This window comes from Syzygium oleosum, unplaced genomic scaffold, assembly GCF_021117445.2.
Source record: "Syzygium oleosum isolate NSW1041296 unplaced genomic scaffold, Sole_v2.1 Sole_v2.40, whole genome shotgun sequence".
Lineage (NCBI taxonomy): Eukaryota > Viridiplantae > Streptophyta > Magnoliopsida > Myrtales > Myrtaceae > Syzygium > Syzygium oleosum.
The window spans coordinates 1,354,175-1,376,332 of NW_026607524.1; the positions used below are offsets into that span (position 1 = coordinate 1,354,175).

General features: G+C 38.1%; 1 protein-coding gene across 2 annotated transcripts; it reads left to right on the plus strand.

Moving 5' to 3' along the window:
* The first annotated feature begins 572 nt into the window (after positions 1 to 572).
* On the plus strand, positions 573 to 21,819 carry LOC115684140 (vacuolar protein sorting-associated protein 54, chloroplastic). Of its 2 annotated transcripts, XM_030608837.2 has the most exons (19): positions 579 to 1,464; positions 1,571 to 1,633; positions 4,958 to 5,037; positions 6,666 to 6,783; positions 7,334 to 7,408; positions 8,192 to 8,348; positions 8,717 to 8,805; positions 9,426 to 9,685; positions 11,715 to 11,886; positions 12,011 to 12,094; positions 12,192 to 12,595; positions 12,833 to 12,986; positions 14,116 to 14,197; positions 15,360 to 15,439; positions 17,004 to 17,165; positions 18,788 to 18,855; positions 19,929 to 20,021; positions 20,149 to 20,391; positions 21,511 to 21,819. In XM_030608837.2, the coding sequence occupies exons 1-18, from the start codon at positions 649 to 651 to the stop codon at positions 20,273 to 20,275; spliced, it is 3,084 nt and encodes a 1,027-aa protein (XP_030464697.2). In that variant the 5' UTR covers positions 579 to 648; the 3' UTR covers positions 20,276 to 20,391; positions 21,511 to 21,819. The 2 variants fall into 2 exon arrangements, with proteins under 2 accessions (XP_030464699.2, XP_030464697.2); XM_030608839.2 differs by lacking the exons at positions 18,788 to 18,855; positions 19,929 to 20,021; positions 20,149 to 20,391; positions 21,511 to 21,819 and having other exon boundaries at positions 573 to 1,464; positions 15,367 to 15,439.
* The last annotated feature ends 339 nt before the right edge of the window (positions 21,820 to 22,158 follow it).

A 22,158-nucleotide genomic window follows, 5' to 3' on the forward strand; every position in this document is an offset into this window, starting at 1 on the left:
CGAATTTTCCCAAAACTTTCAGAAAACTCTTTTCCGGCCATGTAATCGCTCTTTCTACCCCCACGGGGACCTACCGGGCGAGGCGTTCATGATTAGGTCGATGTTGATGTTCGATATAATCCCAAGACACAATGACATCGAAGCCGGAATACAAACGCTTCCTCCCGTTCTTTCACACATTCTTTTACGGAATTTACGGGACAAAGTTAGACCAGAAGGACAGAATCGCTCAGATTCAAAGATCACAATGTTTCGATTAAAGTTTCATCGATCAAATTGGATGCGGGACAGGAGCACGAGCACCAGCACTAGCTTCAACATCACCACTAGAAATAAAAAAAAAAGTGATCAAAATCACAATTATTGCATTGGCCCAAATTTTTTTTTTAATTTTATTAACTTTTCATAATCTCCACTCAGCCAAAAAATATTAGAAAGAAAGGGGGAAAAAAAATATAAAAAAATAAAATTTAGACATGAAAAAGAAAGAATTTCCAGTTCACCACCGGTCTGCATCATCTCCTCCTTCTTCTTCCTCCTCCTTCCCACTATCACCACACCAGAACCAGAGTCCCAGATCCCACCTCCTCCTCTTCTCCATTTGCCCCTCTCTCTCTCTCTCTCTCTCTCTCTCTCTGCGTTTCTTCCATGGATCCTCAGCCTTCCCCGTCGCCGGGAAGGTCGCCGCCGCCGCCCTCCGACCTCCACCGGACCGCCTCCTCCGACCTCCCCCGGACCTCCTTCTCCTCCTCGTCCAGATCCCTCTCCGACGCCGCCGCCGCCGCCGCCAGCGCCAGGCCCGCCGATCCGTCCTGGGTCGGGTGGTGGTCCTCCTCCACCTCCATCGCCGTCCCCGACTTCGCCCCGCTCGCCGCCCGCCCCGCCTCCGATCTCTCCCGATCCGACTTCCTCCCCTACCTCTCCTCCATCTCCGACCCCTTCCACCGCTTCGAGGACGTCCGGGACCACTCCTCCCGGGAGCGCGATCTCCAGGGCGGGGGCGGCGGGGGAGGGGCGGCGGAGGCCGGGGGACAGGGTGACGCCCTCGTCGCGTGCCTCCGGGAGGTCCCCGCGCTCTACTTCAAGGAGGACTTCGCGCTCGAGGAGGGCGGCACGTTCCGGGCGGCCTGCCCCTTCTCGAGCATCGCGGAGAACGCGGCGCTGCAGGAGAAGCTGTCGCACTACTTGGATGTGGTGGAGCTGCATTTGGTGAAGGAGATTTCGCTGCGGTCCAGCTCGTTCTTCGAAGCGCAGGGGCAGCTGCAGGACTTGAACGTGAAGATCCTGCGCGGGTGTGGCAGGATCAGGGAGTTGAAGGAGACTATTAGGCTCCTGGATGGGGATTTGGTGGATTCGGCCCGGCAGGTTCAGGAGTTGAACGCCACCAGGGGGAACTTATTGCGTCTCCAGCAGAAATTGAGGCTTATACTGTCGGTCAATCAAGCGGTTTCGGCTCTCGAGTTGGTGCGGTTTCCTTCATGTATTTCGTGTTCTGTTCTTCGACTTTTGGTGATACTTGGTATTTCACTATCAAGAAAAAAGTTCTGATCTTTACATTTCTGTCGATCAGCTGGTTGCATCCTCAGATTGCGCTGGTGCTTTGGATGTAATTGATGATATGCGGCACTTGCTGGTACGTATCACTCTGTTCAATGACATTGTCTTTGTCTAGGCTCGCTCAGTTGCTTCTGCAGAACCTAGCCTGAAAATGCTGAGAGAATCGAAACGAAAATCTTAAGCAAGAATTACAAAGGGTTGAGGACATGTACTGTTTTTTTTTTCCAGAATGTCATAGGATTTGCTTTCATCTATAAAATTAATGCTGCAGTATCAGATAAGGACCTTCTTAGTCGTGAGAGTTGGGCAATGATTAGATGATAAATCTTGCTAAGCTAGCTTACTTCTAGCACCTGAGTCTTGACTGTACTTGGCATTTTTGCTGATTGAAATGGCGGTACAGAGAGAATTGCTTTGACGGTTTGACCAGTTAGCTGACCAGTATTAGTGCCGTCTAAGTCTGTTTAGACTGAAGTTGATGAAACTTGCTGTGATGAAAACACTCGTAGAATGGAATGGAATTAGTTTATGTCACTGATAATCCTTTAAATATCTGTGAAGTAGCCATCACCAAATGGAAAGGTGTTTTGCACTCTCCTATTCGATTTCTAGTGAGGCACTTGAACATCAGGTATTCTTTTGATAATAAAAGAGCTTTTAATACAAAATATCATCAAGGGGGTGCCAACCCGTGTCACTGATCAGTAGTAAAATTCAAGTTGACAATAAGGGCTAACAGAGACTGTACTCTGTCGACAGAATTTCCACACTACCAAAAGTTTAGTGTGGAAAGCCATCATCATCAGGTATCAGGTCATGCTGTGCAATGTGCACATCAATGATAGTGCACTTTACTAGGATTGGGCCAAAGCAACTGGCTGAACAAGGTTAAAGTGGCTCGTGTTCTGGTTCTGGTTTATGGAACATTTAAGATGAAGAGTTGGTCAAACCTGCGGTAGGTCTCCTGAGTAGTTATATTTTCTGTTTCAGCCTTTTGTATGCAAGGCCCCGGTAGTCATAGAAAGGTGAAGAAGGCGAAGCCAAGCCAAAAGCCCTTTTAGAATTTTTTGCAAACATTAGAGAATTTTTTTTAATTTCTAAAATTATTAAAAACTTGGGTTGACTTTAGATTCATTATTGATACATTTAGTTAACATTGAATAAACATCTTGATTTCAAGCTCTAAAATAATAGAAAAAGGCCAAAAGCTAAGTCAAAAACCACATCAATGATCTAACAAAGGGTTCAAGTTGTACCGCTTTGTCTTATGTGGTGCATTTAGAGAAAACTTTACTGAATATTGCTTGAAGGGTTTGACGTTGTGTTGCTACTGTCTTGCACTCTTTTATCAGACATTGGTAACTTTGCTCTAGTTAAGGCTGTAGTTAGTGTTGTTTATGCAGATGTGATGGTTTTTCAGACCTAACCGAATTGGCAAATCTTATATGAGCATATTTTTGGTTCAATTTTCATAATGAAATCATTATTGATCAATCTTTGCCTTGCCAGCATTTATCTCCTGTCACTCAAGACAAAGCATGCTATTAGACATTTTATGTCGACCCAAACTTCTCCCACCTCTCCTTTCTATTTGTGGCTGAGCAAGTAGATGCCCATTCTTACCTATGCAGTGAAACTGATCCGAAGTTCTGCTCATGTGGATGCCACTTTCCCTTGCTTGAGTGCCAGCCCATATCTTTGGATGTATGGCCTGTTAAATATCATGATTGTTCCCAAAAAAACAACAATGTAGGTGCGACTGATAGCCCATGAAACGGCAAATTGGTTAAACCAACGGTCTTGCTCCATATGCTAATTCTGCGGCACAACATTCTCGATCATAACTACTGCAGTCGAACTGCCTTATGAAATGATTTATGCAGACCGCAAAAATAGTAACAAGAGGAAATGAGATATGGCCTCTTATTTTTGTGGACTTGAGTTTGGAGAATGGTGCAATTGCCAAAGTAAGATTTGAATCATGAATCCGTAATTTTATCAATACCAAGTGCTTGTTTGGAGTGACTTCAATTTCAACTTTTGACTACGTAAATTTTGAAATCACCATTTAACTTTTATTAACCCTTAACACTTGCAACCTTTTCAAAATATTCAAATCCTAACTTGTAGATTTATATGTAATTTTTTCATAATTTCTTCAAATTAAGATAATATTTTTTATTTTCAATTTTTGAAGGGAAAGTCATAAGTGGAAGTTGGAAGTAATTAAAAAGTGATAGGCAAACATGGATTTCTGCAGTGATTTGTTGATTGGAGCGATAGTCAAAGATAATATTACAGAGAAAAACGGATTTAATGATATAAACCTTTTGCAAGTACGAGCAATTATATGGTTGGGGAGATAGGTATGTTTACTATTCTGGGGGAAGTTGATTCTTATATGTTTTAGGATATCGATATCCACTGTATTGGCTGGCCTTAAGCATCAGTGACACTGGATGCCAGTGAATTTTGATGCTTTCAGTCTCTGTGTCCATATTTATATCCTATCCTTAGACAATTGCATTTTCTCCCTAAAGCATATTGTTGATATTTAGAGGTCTATGAATGAAGGTCTACAAATGAAGAACATGTGGCGACCCTGGTTCTTTTAATAGAATATGGTTCTCTTGTGCTTTTTTCTCAGTTTTCTTTTGGATAGATAAAAAAGGATTTTATCAATACAGAAAGCTTTCAGTACATCAGAATTATACAAGGACAAAGACTGAGAAAAACAAACAAGCAAGAGGAAAACATTACAAGACTTTACGGAACCAGCACAAAAAGATTAAAGTGAATACCAATGGTGGAGCACCTGAAGATTCTGAACCCTCAAACAATGTTTCGGTGCATTCTTTCCTAATGCTCCACATGAGAGAAAGTGGTGTAACGCTCTGAGTCGTTTTAGAAATTAAGTCTCCTACGTAGGCATTCCAACTACTAAAAAGTTGGATCGCATGTCTTGGCTTGGCCGATACCATCTTAGACATGCTAAAGATATGGTCCCACGCTTTGAGGGCAAAGTCACAAGGAAGAAAGAGATGGTCAACAGATTTACCTGGATGCGTACCCGTACAAAAGCAATCCGTGAGAATTAAATTTCTTTTTCGGAGATTCTCAATAGTAAGCATCTTATTCCAAGCTACTGTCCAGCAAAAAAAGGAAAATCTATCAGATATATAGGGCAGCCAGATTGCTTTTTTCTGTTTGTTAAACTGCATTGTGATGCCTTTTTAAATGTCTCTTTTTCTTCTTTGGCTTTTGAGATGGTTTCTGCTGCTCATATGTCTGTTGGTGGCGACCCTGGTTAGAAGCTGAGAGAGCGCTTCTAATCAAACTACACCAGATTCTTAACTTTACTAATTGTTTTTGGCTTCTATTTGGTATAAATGTTTGCCAGGATGGGGATGAACTTACTGGTCTACATTGCTTCCGTCACCTTCGGGACCATGTAGCAGCCTCAGTAGATTCCATAAACAGGTATATAAACGATTAATGGAGTCTTCTTCTCTTAAAGCTTTGCAATTTGCACTCCATTCTGCAAGGCTGTCTCACCCATTGCCAACTAACTATTATTTTGGCTTGAGAAGTACAATTGCCATTATTAGCTTCTAATTTGGAGGCTTTGATTCGGGGCACATGTAGACAAACATATGAGTGTTTACACTCGGTAGCTTCACATTTACTCACGTGTTTATGTGTGAATGTAAACATATAACTATGTATGTGTGAATGTGAACATGTAACATGGTGCATTGCTTATCCACAATTGGCCTAAAATATATTTCAATAAAAAGGCCATGGAAAAAATCTTGTGAGGGATGGCATACAACGAAAGTTGTCATAACATAGATCAGGGTATGGATCTAGCATTCTATCTGAAGTTAAGCACAGGTTAGCTCACTGAGTTATTTGTCCTGCGTACTGTAACATATGTGAGCTCTCAAGTTCTTGCTAAGGTTGAACCAATTTATATAAATATTTGCTAAAAGATTTCTTTGAACTTACTGAATCAATTTATATTGCTCACTAAAGTTTTTGAGGTAATCATATAAACAGTGGGTTCATATTGTCTGTCCACGAAGATAATTACTATGATAATTAGTCCTATACCCTGTAGTTCACTGACATTCTTATTGCATGCTTCACATATGCCCATCCATCTTTGTACCAATGAAAAGACGCAGATGTTCTGCTCTATTTCGATACTACTAATTATTCGGTTATTTTCCGTCTCTATGTTTGTCTATGTCATATATATTTCTTTTGCGTGGCTAGTGCCTTCTCTTTGCTTGAATAGTTAAAAGATTCTCATGATCGGGAAGTAAATCTTTCCTTATCAATCAGTTACTTACTGTAGAAGTCTTTAACTGTTAATGTAGCCGCTAGAAAACCTCTTCACAAGCCAAAGTGACACCTAAATAACATTTCTCTTTTCATACCTTTTAGCTAGAGGCAATGATGCACTTTTCATGTTATTTTTGTTGGGAAAGTCTCTTTCGTGTTTGGCTCAGTTCTACAATATCATTCCCTGTTTGAACTTTCTTGCTTCTGCTCATTGTGTTTTCTCAGAACTTACGCTTTGTCAGTGCATGGATAATCCTACTGCGAGAATCTGAGACTTTTGTTCTCGTATTTAATGGTGCCCTTTTTTGCATGTCTGTAACTTTACTTCCACACTGTAAGGTTTGAACGCCTTCCTTTTATTTTCTCATCTTGGGTGGATCTATTCATTTTCATGTGGTTGTTGGTCAACTTGAAAAGCTTATGCCTGAGTTTGAGATGTTGAGATTCGTGCATGTCTCAGCTTGGTCGCTATTCTGGTTCTTTTTGGGATTATTCTTTAGATGTAATACTATTTAAAGAATTTCTACAATGCCAATTTCCTTGGAGAGAAGATGAATGCTATGTGTCTTTTGATAGTGCGACATTTAATGCGCACATGACCTATATTCCAACTTCAATATTAGCATGCTTTTCCAGTATCTCACTCATGCTAGTCACCTTCATCGTGTGCATGACATTTATCTAAGTGCAGAAGTACCAGTTGTATTATGGAAAATGCAGCATTGTGCAATCTCGGTAACTTGTGGATTTTGCTCTTGTAGCATTCTTTCAGCAGAGTTTATGCGTGCTTCTGTCCATGATGTAGGAGACATGGATGTAATTATTTTGTCAAAAGTAAAAGCAAGGGCTTCTGTTTCTGCAAATGGGGCAGAAGATGAGGTAAGCTTCTCTCTGTAAGTCCTTCTGCTAGCAAGTACCACTAGCATAGTATCACTCTTATTTGCTTTAGGTTTGTTTTCACAATGATAATGAGCCCTTTCATCAACTACATGCTGACATAAATTTCCTTTCTTATACTGAGTGGCAATGGAGAGATATAGTGTGGAAGCTACATGTTACCATTCTTGGTGTCGTGTGACTCTTGAGTCTAAACTCTCATAGGAATGGCTCCATTTCACTTGCAAACCTGCGAAATGAGGCTCGGTTTAAAATCTTAAGACATTGGGCTGGGTTCTAAAACAAGGATTCGTCACTTAAAACAATCAGGATGTCAGGACATCTGCTTTGAAAACTTTGGGCCTAAATGAACAAATACCAGCCACCAGTTGACCAGTACTTTAAAAGTGTACTAAGAGTGTGCTTTATGAGCATATTTTTTCTTGAACTGCTTCCCATGGCACATTTGGTTTCTTTATTTTTGGGAGGTATTGTTTTGCTTTAAGTTTTGTTAGTGGCTTCGATAGTTCTCCTGACTCATTGTGGTCTACAGATTAAATTTGATGAGGAAGAGACTTCTAATTTGCGAGAACGTCTTCTCCCTATTGTAATTGGATTGCTCAGAACAGTAAGTCATGCGCGCTTTTCCGTTTACCTTAATTTGATGCACCATCTACTTTTTCAGTCAGGAAAATATTTCACTCATAATATTTTCTTCACATAGGGCACTTTTATATTATTGTGGGCCTCTATAGTAATTTCATTCACTATGTTATCTTACAGATTAGTGAAATCTAGTTCATCTAGATTTTATTCACGGTATTGTGGTAAAGGAGGAATTGTTGAGTGTTCTTTGATGTATGTCGTGTTCTGTGTTAATAATTTTATCTTCTTTGTTGTAATTGAAACTTAAGCATTATTTGAGTTCATGCATTTGATATGGGGTCCTCTCCGTTTTTTACCAATCACTAAAAGAAATATGGTCTATATTATTTAAATAGGGCAAGTGGTAATAAGAGTTACAAATGGTGGTAGGTGTTGACGATTGTCATATATCAGGGTAGAGAGGAGAGAAGTTTATACAAGCTTTCCATAACCCAGCATGGGATATTTTTGTGAATTTTTATACTTGAAATTGGTTAAACTCAAAATAAGACTAATTATTCTGCTCCCTAGTTTCATAATGGGATTTAGGCTCTAGTTAGTCCTATCAGCTGGTCATGCTACTTGATGAAGAAAAAGCTATTAAATGCGAGCGGTGGTTTTGAATTCCAGGACTTCTTTATTAGTTGTTTACAGGTCATGTTGTTTGTCATAATTCCATTTATTTTGTGTAAAATGACAGTGCAATCCATAAGTTACACGTTGAAAGACTTCTATGGGTATTTTATGGTAATATGATTCCTTTCAGGCTAAGCTCCCTTCCGTATTGAGGATATACCGCGATATGCTTACTGCCGACATGAAAACTGCAATTAAGACCACAGTGGCAGAGCTTCTTCCAGTTCTTGTTGCTAGATCTGCTGAGTTGGATTTCACGCCAGGAGAGCGGACAAATGATGGAGAAGGTAAGATCCTACCTAAGAAATGTTTAGATTCTCTTCAATAAGGGGAATATACTAATAACTTGTTTTTCCTTACCAAAATTTCCAAATTCTCACATGCTATGAATTAATCAGTTAACCATCTTTCATACTATAAGTAGCTTCATGGTATGGCGAGTTAAAATAGATGTTTTTTTTTTCATATTTCATAAATGTCTACTCTTGGAAATCATTGTAGTGGCTATGGGTTTGTGAAGTTTGTCTCAATTATCCTCTCAACTTAGTAATCATTTACTTGGAGGAAATTTCTTGTCAAGCTGATAGTTGGAGTATTCCTTTCTTTGTCATGTGTTATTTCCTTGAAATTATCTGATCTAAATTAAATAACTTAGGTGGAGGTTCATCTCTTGCAAGCAAGTTGAGGAGCCTGTCATCGGAATGCTTTGTGCAACTTTTAGGTGCTATTTTCAGCATAGTACGGGTAATGTGAACTATATTTTACTCAAAGTATATTCCACAATCCTTTAATTGGTTATTTGAAGGATTTGAAAGCCAGTCCTACGATTGCTGTTTGCTTGATTACGGTGTATCATTCCCAAGTTGATCCATAGCTAGATTTTACAAAGGATCCATTGAAGCGAAAGCAGTTCGCTACTTTACTTTGTTGGATTATCGCGTCTCAAGCTCAACATGTTGAGACTTTATGAAGTTTAACTGAGCTCCTTGCTAATATTGAAGAAATTCAGTGAGTGTTCAAGTTCTTGTGGATAGGAAGATCATATGTATTATTTGATATGTGCTTCAATTACTTATATGAATGCTTACCAGCTTAACACTTGTGCAACTAGGAAAATTTAGTGAACCTGCTTAAAACTTGTGCAACTAGTCAAATTTAGTGATGGGACTCTCTCTCCCTCTCTCTCTCTCTCTCTCTCTCTCTCTCTCTCTCTCTCTCTCACGTGCCAGCACACACAAACTAGCATGTGCTTGTTTATGTTTTGGTGTTATTAATGTCAGATGTGACCTGATGGATTTTGTGCTTGAGATGACCCACTCTTTAGGTATTATGTAATGTGATTTTGCTTCTTTTAGTGATTGCAGGTACATTTAGTGCGAGCTGCTGAAGTTAAGAAGGCTATTGAATGGATTTTGTGCAATCTTGATGATCACTATGCTGCAAATTCTGTTGCTGTAGCAATAGCTCTTGGTGCAGCAGCTGCAGAAACTGCGGAGGATACTGATGGTCAGATTGGTTCCATTCTGCCATATGTAGCTGAGAGAAATGGCTCTGCCAAGCTTCCTTCTTTTCAAGGAAAGGCTAACGAAAGTCTCACTACAACCGCAGTGTCGAAAAACTTCAGGTAACTTTTAACCAGATTCTTTTTGGTTCACTTCGCAAATTTTGCATCTGTAGAAGTAGTGGGAGATTATTGTGTTGTGATTGTCGTAGTTTATGAACTGTATTATTCCTTATTAACCCTTTTAAGATTGGATTAGTTTCGCTCATCAGGGTGCAATTGGTTGTTGGATACTAGTTTTCTGTATTCATCTTCACAGAAAACAAAAATTTGTTCAGGAGAGATATTTGGTACCCTCCCTCATTTGCTAGTTTTTTGGAATATCTCAAAATGGAATATGCATAAAACTGAAGTTTTGTGAAGGACTTGTTTACTGACTACGATTATAACAACGACATCAACTAAGCCTTATCCCACTAAACGGGGTTGGCAATATGAAGTTGTTTGTGAAGTTGCTTATGCCATTGTGGTCGGTCCTTTGTTAGAACCTCTGTGAGCTCTGGATGTTCCATATCTTTCCTTATCGTCTCCTTCCATATCCTTCTTGGTCCTCCCCTACCCGTTTTAACCAATGTATCCAGTCCTTGTTCACATCGCCTAAGTGGGGCATCTGATGGCCTTCGTTCAACGTGGCTAAACCAACTGAGACTGTCTTCTCTCATCTTATTCTCAATTGGAGCAACAACTACTTTTGCCCTAATAGATTCATTTTTAATCTTATCTCTTCTCCTGTGCTCGCACATCAACCGAAACATTCTCATCTTCTCTACACTTTTGTGCAAATGCTGTTGCTTAACTGCCTAGCACTCTGAACATAAAGCAATTGCTGGCCTTAGTACTGTCCTATAGGACTTTCTCTTGAGCTTAAGTGGCATTTGACAGTCACCAAAACCAAAAAGGAAACATATAAGAAAACATATTTTCAATTTGAAAATGGTTTCAAAAAACTTTGAAAAGGTAAAAATTGAAAACGAGAATTTTTCAGTAAAAGTGAAAAGTGAAGGGTTTTTAGGAACCAAGTGCTTTCTTAGTTTTCATTGCCTTCCACAATAGTGTCTTTCAAGGGATTTATCCTGGAGGTAAGTTACCATGACCATGAGCATATGGTTAGTGTTAATTTTCAAGCTCCAGCTAGATTCTGTTTCAGAATGTGAAATCTATCTATGGCTTTGTTTGATTTCTTTTTCCAGATTTCGAGTTCGTGTAATGTTTTTGTGATCATATGTTACGTGTCGATAATTGTACTTTGAGCCCTGAAGAGTGATTTTTTTCTCAAATTACCTGGACCACGAGTCTTATCAATTTTAGAAGAGAGATTACTGATTTTCGAGTAAAGGACGGGGGATTTGAGGGTCTTATCATGTCTCTATTTCTCTTTGCAGACATTCTTTGTAAACTTGTATCGTGTTCCTTTGGTATCTGGTCTGATATAATACTTTATCATGTTATGTAGAACAGTGGAAGTGATTGTTTTTCAGGAATTGCAGTTTTAAAGGACCAAATAGATCTGTTAATCTTAGTTTGTGCCATCATCTTTATCCTATCTAATTCCTAGATAAAAGAAATGACACATGGAGAGTGAGAGAAAAGAGGGACAGAGAGAGGACAGATTGGAAGCTCTGCTTCCTTCTATCTAGAAAGGAGTTGTGCTCTCTCTCTCTCTCTCTCTCTCTCTCTCTCTCTCTCCTGGGGCTTATGTTGAGATTGGTGAAAGAACTTTATTTTCAAGTGACAATTTCATTGGGACATGAAGGAGTCATGACACCATACATAATTCGTGGTATTCCTAGATAATAAGTACACATTGATTCTCAGGCCCTGCTATATTCAACTCGGTTTGGATTATTCATAGGGAAAATATTTCAATTGAGATCTACACGTTAGATGGAAAATATTTGTGGTATCTAACCTTCTTCCTTATCAAAATACAAAAGAACACAAATCTTTGTTTGGTCTTCTCTTTCCTTTTTTGAATTTTACAGTGCTCATTTATTGTTAGTAAATTATAAGAAACCTAATGAAAGCTTATAAAATTTCTTGCTTCTATGTTGTTTAGAAAAGATTAATGGCTTATGTTTGTTGATGTTGACAGAGCTGATGTGTTGCGAGAAAATGCAGAAGCTATATTTGCTGCTTGTGATGTCGCTCATGGGAGATGGGCCAAGCTCCTTGGGGTGCGGGCACTTCTTCATCCAAGATTAAGATTGCAGGAATTTCTGAGCATATACAACATAACGCACGAATTTATATCTGCTACAGAGAAGGTGCTTATACTTGTCCCATAGTCTTTTGGTGAACTGCTTGATTAGTATTTTTATTCGTTATTGTCGTCTTCGTCGTCAGTGTAGTTTTTACTTATTATGCTGTATCTTGTGTATGCCTCAACAGATTGGTGGAAGATTGGGATATAGTATCAGGGGCACACTACAATCACAGGCTAAGTCCTTTGTCGATTTTCAGCACGAATCCCGTGTTAGTATTATTATGTTATCTCAATCTTTCTTAAAATGTTTGCATTTATCTTGTTCTTTTCTCTGGAGTAAAAGTCAACTTATAATTGCTGTTGCAGATGGCAAAGATTAAAGCAGTGCTTGACCAAGAAACGTGGGTTGAAGTTGATGTACCTGAGGAATTCCAGGCAATAATAAATGCACTATTTTGCACTGATTCGTTATATACAGATAGCATAGATGCTTCTGAAGTCAGCATGGTTGCTGGAAATGATGTTCCAAATGAGGCAGCTACTGGACTACTGTTGACACAACAGGAAACTCAACCCGGGGGGGACATGGCAGTTATATCTTCAGAAAATTCCGACCAAGGAATATCTTCGTCACTGACAAGTAATTCTGAAAAGAACAAAGCAGACATTAATTCATCTTCTCAGGTTAATAACAGCACTGTTAAAGAGCGTGGAAAATCTGGTTCTCAATCTCTTATTTACAGAGGTGTTGGTTATCACATGGTGAACTGGTCAGTGACTTTCTTAGGCTTTTCCAATTGCTTTTTAATTTTTTGTCCTGCAACATTTTTCTCAAGTGCACTTTGTTTTCTTATATTTGCGACATTTATGTCATGTAATCTGGATTCATAACTGGTATTAGAAACTAAGAATTGGTTTTATTTTACTCGTAAAAGATCCCAAACTTTTTTGTGAATACGTTTTATGTCTTTAGAGCCAAGCATTGACAATACTTTTTCTTTGCACAGTGGCTTAATATTGGTGAAGATGTTGTCAGAGTATATTGATATGAATAATTTTCTGCCGACACTTTCTTCAGAAGTGGTTCTTCGTGTTGTTGAGATACTAAAGCATTTCAACACGAGGACATGTCAGCTTGTTCTTGGGGCTCATGCCATGCAGGTATCAATATCTAACGCGATGCAGATACAAATTCTTAAATAGGTCTTACTCTTCGTCTGTTTGACCAATGTTTTGTTTGTGTTGCATTAGTGGTCTTGCGAGGATCTTTATGTAATAAAGAAAAGCTATCTTCTTTCATGAGTGGTCTTGTTAGGATCATCATTTGTAATGCTTTTGAACAAGAAACACATCTTTGGACTAGTCTTTTCATGTTAGTCTCTTCGCACTTTCAAAGACTCTAGATTGCCTTACCTCCCAGTCTGCCTGTCTCACCATTCAGTCCAAGACATGGTGAGAAGCATTTCAATCAGAGTCCTCTCTTCAATACCTCTTCATGATACTCATCCTTTTAGCAGCTTCTACGCTACCGAAGCTATAACGAAGATCATAATAAGCATACTTCATTCAGGTCTCAGGCAAGGCATATGTCACAAGTCACAAAGCTGGATTTGCTGATTCTTTTTCATCTTACACATTTATAAATTCATTGATGTCTTCGAAAATTTATTTACTTCGTGTTATTAAGGTAAAAAGTAGCAACTACTCCTATTCTTACCAAGGTGCTTGAGGCTTCAGGAACACTCATTAGGGGGCCAGGAAAAAAAGCTGACTAGTTTTAACAAGCAGCGTTGAATCAGAGAGAATTAAAGAGGAAGAAGAAGGGGAGTTCAAAAAGGGAATCAAAAGTTAGGAATTAGTGAAGAGATTTTTAGTTTTTATTTATCACTATAGTCTGCCCAACTATGAACAGAATTAGCATTTACGGAGACGCCTAGCAAATGCAAGAAAGATAACAAATTCTCTAAGTCATAAAATCAAAGTTGAAGTTAGATAAGTTATCTTTTTCTAATTTCCAAGGTTATGCCTAAAAGATTTCTTCCTCCTTTTTTCATTGTCTCTCATGGGCTGTTCCTCTCACATCAGATGTGCTTGCCTCTAATCACCTATGAGCAGCATGAGTGGACCTGTTGCCTTATCGGACTTTTCTTTGGGTCCTCATTTGTACATCTTCGTGCGATATGTACAGCTTTTGTTTGCAGGTTCCATGACCTATTATTTACTATTGTCAGAGGGAAACAAACTTTGCACTCTTATTTTCTGTTAGTTTATTGTTTATGTGATCCTGCAGGTGTCAGGGTTGAAGTCTATAACTTCCAAGCACTTGGCCTTGGCGAGTCAAGTCATCAGCTTCATACATGCCATTATTCCTGGTGAGGGATAACAAATCTACTGCCACTGCATTAGCAAGTTGTGTACTTAAAGTTATGTTGCCGCATTGTCTTCCATGTCATTGCAAAATACTGATATCATTTTAACTTTCCCATTACCCTGCTTCTATGTTGTGCACTATGCCTCTGTTATCTTTGTGGGAAAACAATTGCTCTAAAAGGATCAGTTTTATTTTCATAAATGCTTAGACGAGGCATGGTCCTGCTTTCATGGGAAATATATAATTGTTTAAGCTTCTCATCTTACCTTGCCTAACTTGATGTTGTTGTGATGTTTATATGGTTTCCTCTTTTATTATTTTCATTGTTGTGATCTTCAAGAACTTAAGTCAATATTACTTACATAAGTTACGGTCATGGTGAATCTTGGGTCAGTTAAGTTTCTTAATGAAGAAAATAAAAAATTCTTCTACATCTGTTAAAAACAAAGAGGAAGCCTTCTCAGAACAGGCGTGCTTATCTTATGATGGATGCGTAATTTGATTCTGTTGGGCATATACGGCGGGAGAAACACTTTGCACCATATAGTCAATTTACAGTGATGATAGGCATGTGGCTTGATTATTTGGGAATTATTTGAGGCTTCGAATTCTGTTGCTAGGAAGTGGGATTCAGTTGGTGTTTTGCTCAGAATTATTAGTTAGATAAATGCAATTTCTTAAAGTTCAGTTGATTCATGTAACAGAAGAAAGGCCAATAGTTTTAGCTCTTTTCCAACAGTTAGTATTTTAGGTAAGCTTCTCATGGACATTTCTGAACAACCAGGCTTTAGTAACTTCAAATATAATTCACTGAGAATCGATGGCGGCATAACTTTTGTTGCATTTGTATATATACGTATCGTGCTAACTCACTGTGACTTATAATTTTTTTTGTCCTTGCATGTGCATGATATTGTTTTTTATATTTTTCCATGTGCTAGAACCACAATTTTGATGGCGAGTGCCTAAACATAGAAGCTAGCATCTTTCACACATTTATCTACACTAAATCTACCTATGTTAAGTAAAGACTTCTCTCATGTCTCTCTCTCTCTCTCTCTAATTTTTTCTCAAGTATCTCTTTTTGACATAATATTTATTTTTCGTGTGCATGAGACAATGACCTATGTACTCATATACTTATATTGGTCTATGTAACGAAGAAATCAGGCGTATTCTCTTCATGAAAGTACTTGAAACACGCAAGGCATTGATGCTGTTAGAGATGGATCGAGTGGCGCAGGTGAATAGATTATCTTCTCCTTTTTTCATTGGTCATGGTGACATATTTCACATCAATCTTGTTGGTTTATTGATGTATTGCCATTTATGCAAATCAATTAGGAGGACTATATCAGTTTTAGAGGAGTTAAAAGTTAAGTGAGATTATTATGGACTCTTAAGCAATCAGTTTTCTTTTATGGTTTCAAGTGCTTTCATATCAGATGACAGAGATAAGGAGCATTCCTTCCTGTTATCAGTGTTTATAAGTTTTCGATATTTGAATTCTTTTTATTACTTAATCTGGTTTAACCATGGAATAGAATTTCAAATGCCTTACTGTTCTGAGGAACAGGAGGATGCAAGATTGTGAATCAATCAGTAAAATTATAGGAAGTGAACATTTGGTTGTTGAACTGAGCATGCGGAACTCTGGTTGTGCAAATTAATACCGTTGCATAGTCAGCAATACAAATTAAATCTGTTAGGTGGACAGTCACCCATTTAATACATAATTGTTCTTCTAGATCATAATTCATTTGCGTTCCATTTCTGTTTGAATGGTGCAAAAAGAGCCATGAAATGCAATCAGCTGACATTCTGTTATGTGTTACCTGACTAAATCCATATGTTCCATATCTTCCCTACTCAACGTATGTGTATCTCCATATATGTGTTGAAGAGTGAGTTACATTTGCTATCTCTATGAGTCTGAAATACCATTGTTGCCTTAGGGGCTTTTTGGGTAAATTTGTATCAGTAACTGTGCTCACATGTATGTGTGTGTGTGAGAGAGAGAGAGAGAGAGAGAGAGAGAGAGAGAGACAGAGGAGGGTCCAGGAAACAAAAAATGGCACTTCTGGCTTTTGTTGTTACAAGGATTGTGGAGGCATCTGTGTCCCAGGTGTTCATTGTGAAGCATCCTTTAAGTCGTTAGTTCAGAGACTAACCCTCTTAATCTATATATCCATTGTACTAATCAAAAGGATGTTTGCCTTCAATTGAAATTTGAATCCACAGCGATGATGATTAGACGATTGCCGTTTTCGTGTTAACTGAGTTTGGCTCTATGTATTCTATTTACTCCACGTGGCTGGGGATGGACACGCTTAGCATATTGGTTCAGGACCTGTAGTCTTTGAGATAGCATTCTACTCTCGAACTTATGGTGCATTGACTATTGTATGTCACAATGGTTACTGAACTACAATAACTCTCTTTTCTCTTGCTCCTTTTTTTTTCTTTCGGGGGGGCGGCGGCGGGGATGTTCAGCTACTGTGTCGACCGTAGTTAAGAAATATAGCATTATGTCCAATAAAGGTCATTACATTCCTTTTCTAGGTGAGCGCTTCAGTTTTCATTATGAGATGAGGAATGCATGCTTTATACTTAGGTTGTGATGTCAGTTCCTGTTTTGTTAGGCTTTTATTTCTAGAAATGGTGGATATTCTTAGTTGAGCTATTTGGTTTTCTTTTATGGTGACTAGAGATTGTACAAATATGCGATAATCCTGTTTCCTTTTATCTTGGTTAAAGCACCAGTGGGCTTTGATAAGTTAGTTGACCCTCTATATCTTTTCTTTCAGGATTATAAGGTTCATCAAGATGAAATTCATTCCAAGCTGGTTCAGATAATGAGAGAAAGGCTATTGGTCCATTTGCGTGGGTTGCAAAGTATGTTCCAGAGTTGGAATAAAGTTGACGATACTGATGCTCAGCCAAGTCAGTTTGCACGATCCCTTACGAAAGTGAGTTTCATTCCTGAAATATTGTGACTGTCTTACGTTAGATTTCTTATGAAAATGCTTTCTGATTGGACTCATATACTGTTGTATCCTGTATATTGCAAAATATAGCAATTTCAATTGGAAAAAAGGACGTTGATGATGCTGAACCTCTTTTTTTATAAAACCAATTGTGACGCATTGTTCGATGATACAATTATAAGGTCATTTATTTGCCAATTGTCTCTTTGTTTAGTACTCTAGATGTCATGGACAAGACCTATCTGCAAAATAAAAGCAAGACTCCATACACCTATCCTCAGATCCCACACTATGGGTGCCTTTTGCACGAGGCGCCCTTTTTACTGTAACTCCTGATGTAAATTATTTCATCAAGTTGCATGTGTTCATTACCTTCTTATTGAAGGAAAAGTTTAAATTGACAATTGATTCGTGTATTTGTACTTTTGGTTTTCCCCCATCTTAACGGTTTACTTCAAGAAGCTCCAGAGGCTGGGTTGTGTTTCTGCTTGGTCATGTGGTGTTAAACTAGTCAATTAGATCTAAGAATGCATCTGTTTCATTTATTTCAAGAATTAAGCATAATATTGAAGAATTAAAAGTCGTTACCCTTGAATTTTTTTTATTGCAGGAGATTACTGTTGGATCACCCCTATGATTTTGTACCCCGATATGTTAAATTTTTAATAAGTGTTTGCATGATGTCGGTTGTTGGATTTTAGTTTTGACAGGACAGAAAGATTTTGCTTTTGAGACAAAGCGAGTAATGTTTTTAGTTCTTCTGCATATAATTCGAAGATTTTCGTGTATTGTGATCCTTGTGGCTTTAATTATTTTTATCCACGTTTCAATCAAGTTAATTTTTCTGCATATGTTTTGGAAATGTGTAGTAACTAGAAAAAGTTCACTTTAAAATCTAGATAACGATTTTCAATAGAAATAATTAGATGACTATATTGGCAAGAAATATAGTCATCTAATTCTTGTTGAAAGCTCTATTATTTCTTTCACCTCATAAAATCTAGATAACGATTTTGAATAGAAATAATTTTCTTCTTGCCGAACGTTTTGCTGTTAAGATATTACCATTACTTGTCTATTTTGCCTGTATCCCGCCTCTTTTTTTGATCATCTGAGTTGAGAATATTGCCTCCAATAAGTTTCTCAACAAAAGAACTTAATGAGAAGCTTCCAGGATAAGTGGCTTCTGTCTTTTGCTTAATTTTCTGGACATAAAGCACCTCTTAGTGGTTGCGTACCCCTTAATGTGCCCTTACTCTCGAACTTCTTTTGTATCTTAGGTAGTACGATGGAATTATGTCCTTTTGGATCCTAGGGATATCATGGAGTCCAGTCTTGTTGGATGAAAACGTTATGGTTTTGTCTTTTGATTTGTACTTTGTCATGCGAGTCCTTATTTGTCCAACTCATTTGTCCGGTTGGATCTTTCTTTTAGATTACTATGCAGATTGGCCTCTCATTTTTCAAACTTACCTAGCTAAATAATTTCATTTGAGAAGTGTGCATTGGTTCTCTCTTTTTCCAAGCAATATTATTCATTTCATGATTTGTCACAATTAAATAGACTGTTGGTCTAACTAACTGATGATTCAATTAATTTCTAGGAAGTTGGCTTTCTTCAACGAGTCTTGACTCGGACTTTGCATGAACCTGATGTTCAAGCAATTTTCAGGTAAAGTTTTGCATTTGAGAACTATTAGTGTACTCTTGTTTATTCTAATGGTTTATTTTGGCAATTTTTTTGTAGTATGAAGGAATAATTTATTAATAGAGAAGATTGTTCAAGTGCAAGAACAGGGGAAAAAATGAATAACAAGACAAACAGAAATTCAAAAAAATATCAGGACATCAAGTCCATGAACTCTTATACTCTGCAAAAAACAGAATCAATAGAAAATTCAGATCCTTCAAATGGTATCTTATCTTGTTCTTTCTAAATGCACCGCAAGAGGCAAAGAGTTTACACAGTATTTTGTTTATCCTTGATGTAAATGCAATTTCTTTCTTCTTGTGCTTGATTATATCTTGATTCTTTAAATGATGTTGAAGATTACCTCTTGAAATTCTTGTTACTTTATGTTGTTCCACCTTTTTTTTCCTCCTTTGTTTGCCCTATTGGCTCCTGATTCTCCCGAACCCAGAGTTACCAATGTGCTATGACTAATCACTACAGAGTGCTTCAGTAGTATTTCCTAGAAGTCTATTAGACTTCTCCTTCATATTTGTGTTAATGGTTAAGAGATTGCTGTCACACTTCTATGCGTCCTGTGGAAAATTTTCACGAGTAGTCTTGAATGCTGGGGAGATATCTTCATAATGAAGTTGTTTCCTTCAGCCTCACCATCTATTATCAGGAATGTAGCTAAAATCATGCACTGTGATATACTTCCTCGCAAAAAATAGAGCAAGTGTCCAGGCTCTAAGCTCTTCCTCTATCCTCCTAACTAAAATCATGCACTGTGATATTTTTGCTAGATTCTGTTATCTCTGAATCGTTAGATTAATGATCTTGGGATCTTGGAGTGGCAGGCACATTGCTGACTTTCTAGAGCCGTATATAAGTAGCTATTCTTTCATCATTAACCCATGCGATAATATAGTGGCATTAGCTCTGTTACCCAATGTCTTCATTTGCAGATTGCGCCTTATTCTTTTGGGGTTCTTTGTTTCCTTTTTGTAGTATGAGAGATCGTAGAACTTTCATATCATGTATTCAACTACTTAATTTGTTGCATCTTGCTGTAGGCAAGTGGTCTCTATTTTCCATTCACAAATATCAGAAGCATTTTACAACGCATTAAAAAGTTCTGAAGTAAGCTCTCCGGATGCAAAGAAGAGGTAATGTCTTCTTATTCAAGTTTGATATGTTATTACATCTAGTTCCTCTTTATTTCCTATGAATAGTTATCCTCGTTGTCTCATGGACAAACTGTTACCCAATTGTTTCTCTATTTTCAAACACCAGGCTTTGTCGGGATACACAACACATCCTGGGATGCATTCGGTCATTGCCTACTGGAGACTTGAGTGAATCTACCACTCCTAACCGGGGGAGACTTGATGAGTTCTTGGCTGAAAATTTTGAAACTTGATGAGATGTACAGTGAAATTGTCGTTTTTCTTATTTTCCGGAATTTAAGGACAGCCATATTTGAGGAGCATTTTGGAGATGAGGCATTCTTTCTTTCCTTTGGTGATGAGGTAACAGGTGAGTTAGCTCTGTCCCCTATTTTGATCTGTTGAATGCCCACTCAAAATTATCTAGCTAATGCTTTTTCATTGGAGTTTCTGAGCATTTGCCAGTATTGAGTGTGGATGCCATTTTATGGTTGCTGCATATTTGCTTGCATAGAATGATATCTATAGTAATTGACAGTTCACCTTGATAGGTTCGGACACATAGGATGGCACCCATTAACCCTTGGTTTTAGAGGGTTTTAGAGCTCACTAACCTTTCCCTTAACTCTTGGTAGCATCGTGAACATCAAGGACCCTAGCATGGAAATGAGGTCTTAGTATTGTATGGACCCCTTAAGATTTACTTGAACCCATATACATACATATAACATGGAAGTAAGCAAATTTCAAACCTTTAATGATGGTGCAACCACAGTAAATACCTCTTTCTACTCATATTCAACTTGTTCTTCTACTTTGATGGGTGGGTAATGGTGCACTTATGTGACTTCTGTAGCATTCCAAGCTAACTTGTCGAGTCAGGATCAATAACTAAACTGATCGATTTAATGAATGTTTGGATAACAACATGGGTGTTAGATCAGTTCACCTTCTTTAACAGATTTGCAGATTTGCCTGTTGAGGACAAATGTCTGAAGTGTTGCTATTACTCTTCAAGTTGTTTTGTCTACCTTGCTTAATTGATCTTGGGATGTTCCATGAAAGATTCTAGCTAAACCTAACATTGGATTGAGTCATGGATTTCATGTTCTCTTCTCCAGTCAAAAACATACGAATGTTACAAGTGACTTGGGTCATGAAAGTAGGGTCGGACTGACTGCTGCGTCAGTAATTGAGTTTTCTTCCAAGAAATAAACTTGAGTGCATTAGAGTGAATTACAAAATGAGAAATTGTGACATTTATTTACTATATTCCAGCAAACGAACAATTCCCCTTACATAGAATATTTATACATAAAAATGTTGACTCTCCAATACGGCAGGACTTGTTCATTTGTCCCACACATAAGAAGCACCGAGAGCATTCATCTCTTTCATCTCTTTACAGCTTATCATAAAGTAATCCTTTAGCAGCGACGAATATTGGGCTCACGAGATTTTATGCTCTTATTTTCTATATGATTTGCAGGTGTCTGATTGTTATATACTACTCCATCTGAATTATTAATGCATTGCGACGGTGGAGCTTTGTTGGCACATTTTTTTAGCAACCAGACTGAGAATATGATCCTTATGGCTACTAGGAAGTGATATCTTCCATGAAATTGGAAATTGTAAACATATAGAGGTTTCTCTTTTAGACCAATAGGGCGACAGAACCAGTAATATCGGGTAGATTTTTTACCTTTCCAGGTGCACAGAAGGCATTTCTTGATATTGTATCACTATCTGTACTACACCTTTTTCGATATCGTGAATGATAATTTTGTCACTCCTATGTCTCAGAGTAAGTTAAGATATACCTTGTATCTGCTAATAACTCCTTGTGGCATTATTACTGTGTAAAAACTTAACATGTAACTCGGTCTTCATTCTTTGAACCATCAAATGCTGTCTTTCACTTGTTATGGCAATGTCAACGTGTTTTTTTGAGTGGATGTCCGACTGCCTTGGCACTGAAGGCTTTCAATGACTATATGACGCTATTCATTCATTTGGGTCCGCAAAAATTTTGTGGGAGTCCACTTTTTGATCCTTATACGTCGATCACGACTTTAGTCGTTTCGCTATTCTCCGGCGGTAATGTAAGCTTTCCTATCAAATTTCCGGTCGAAAC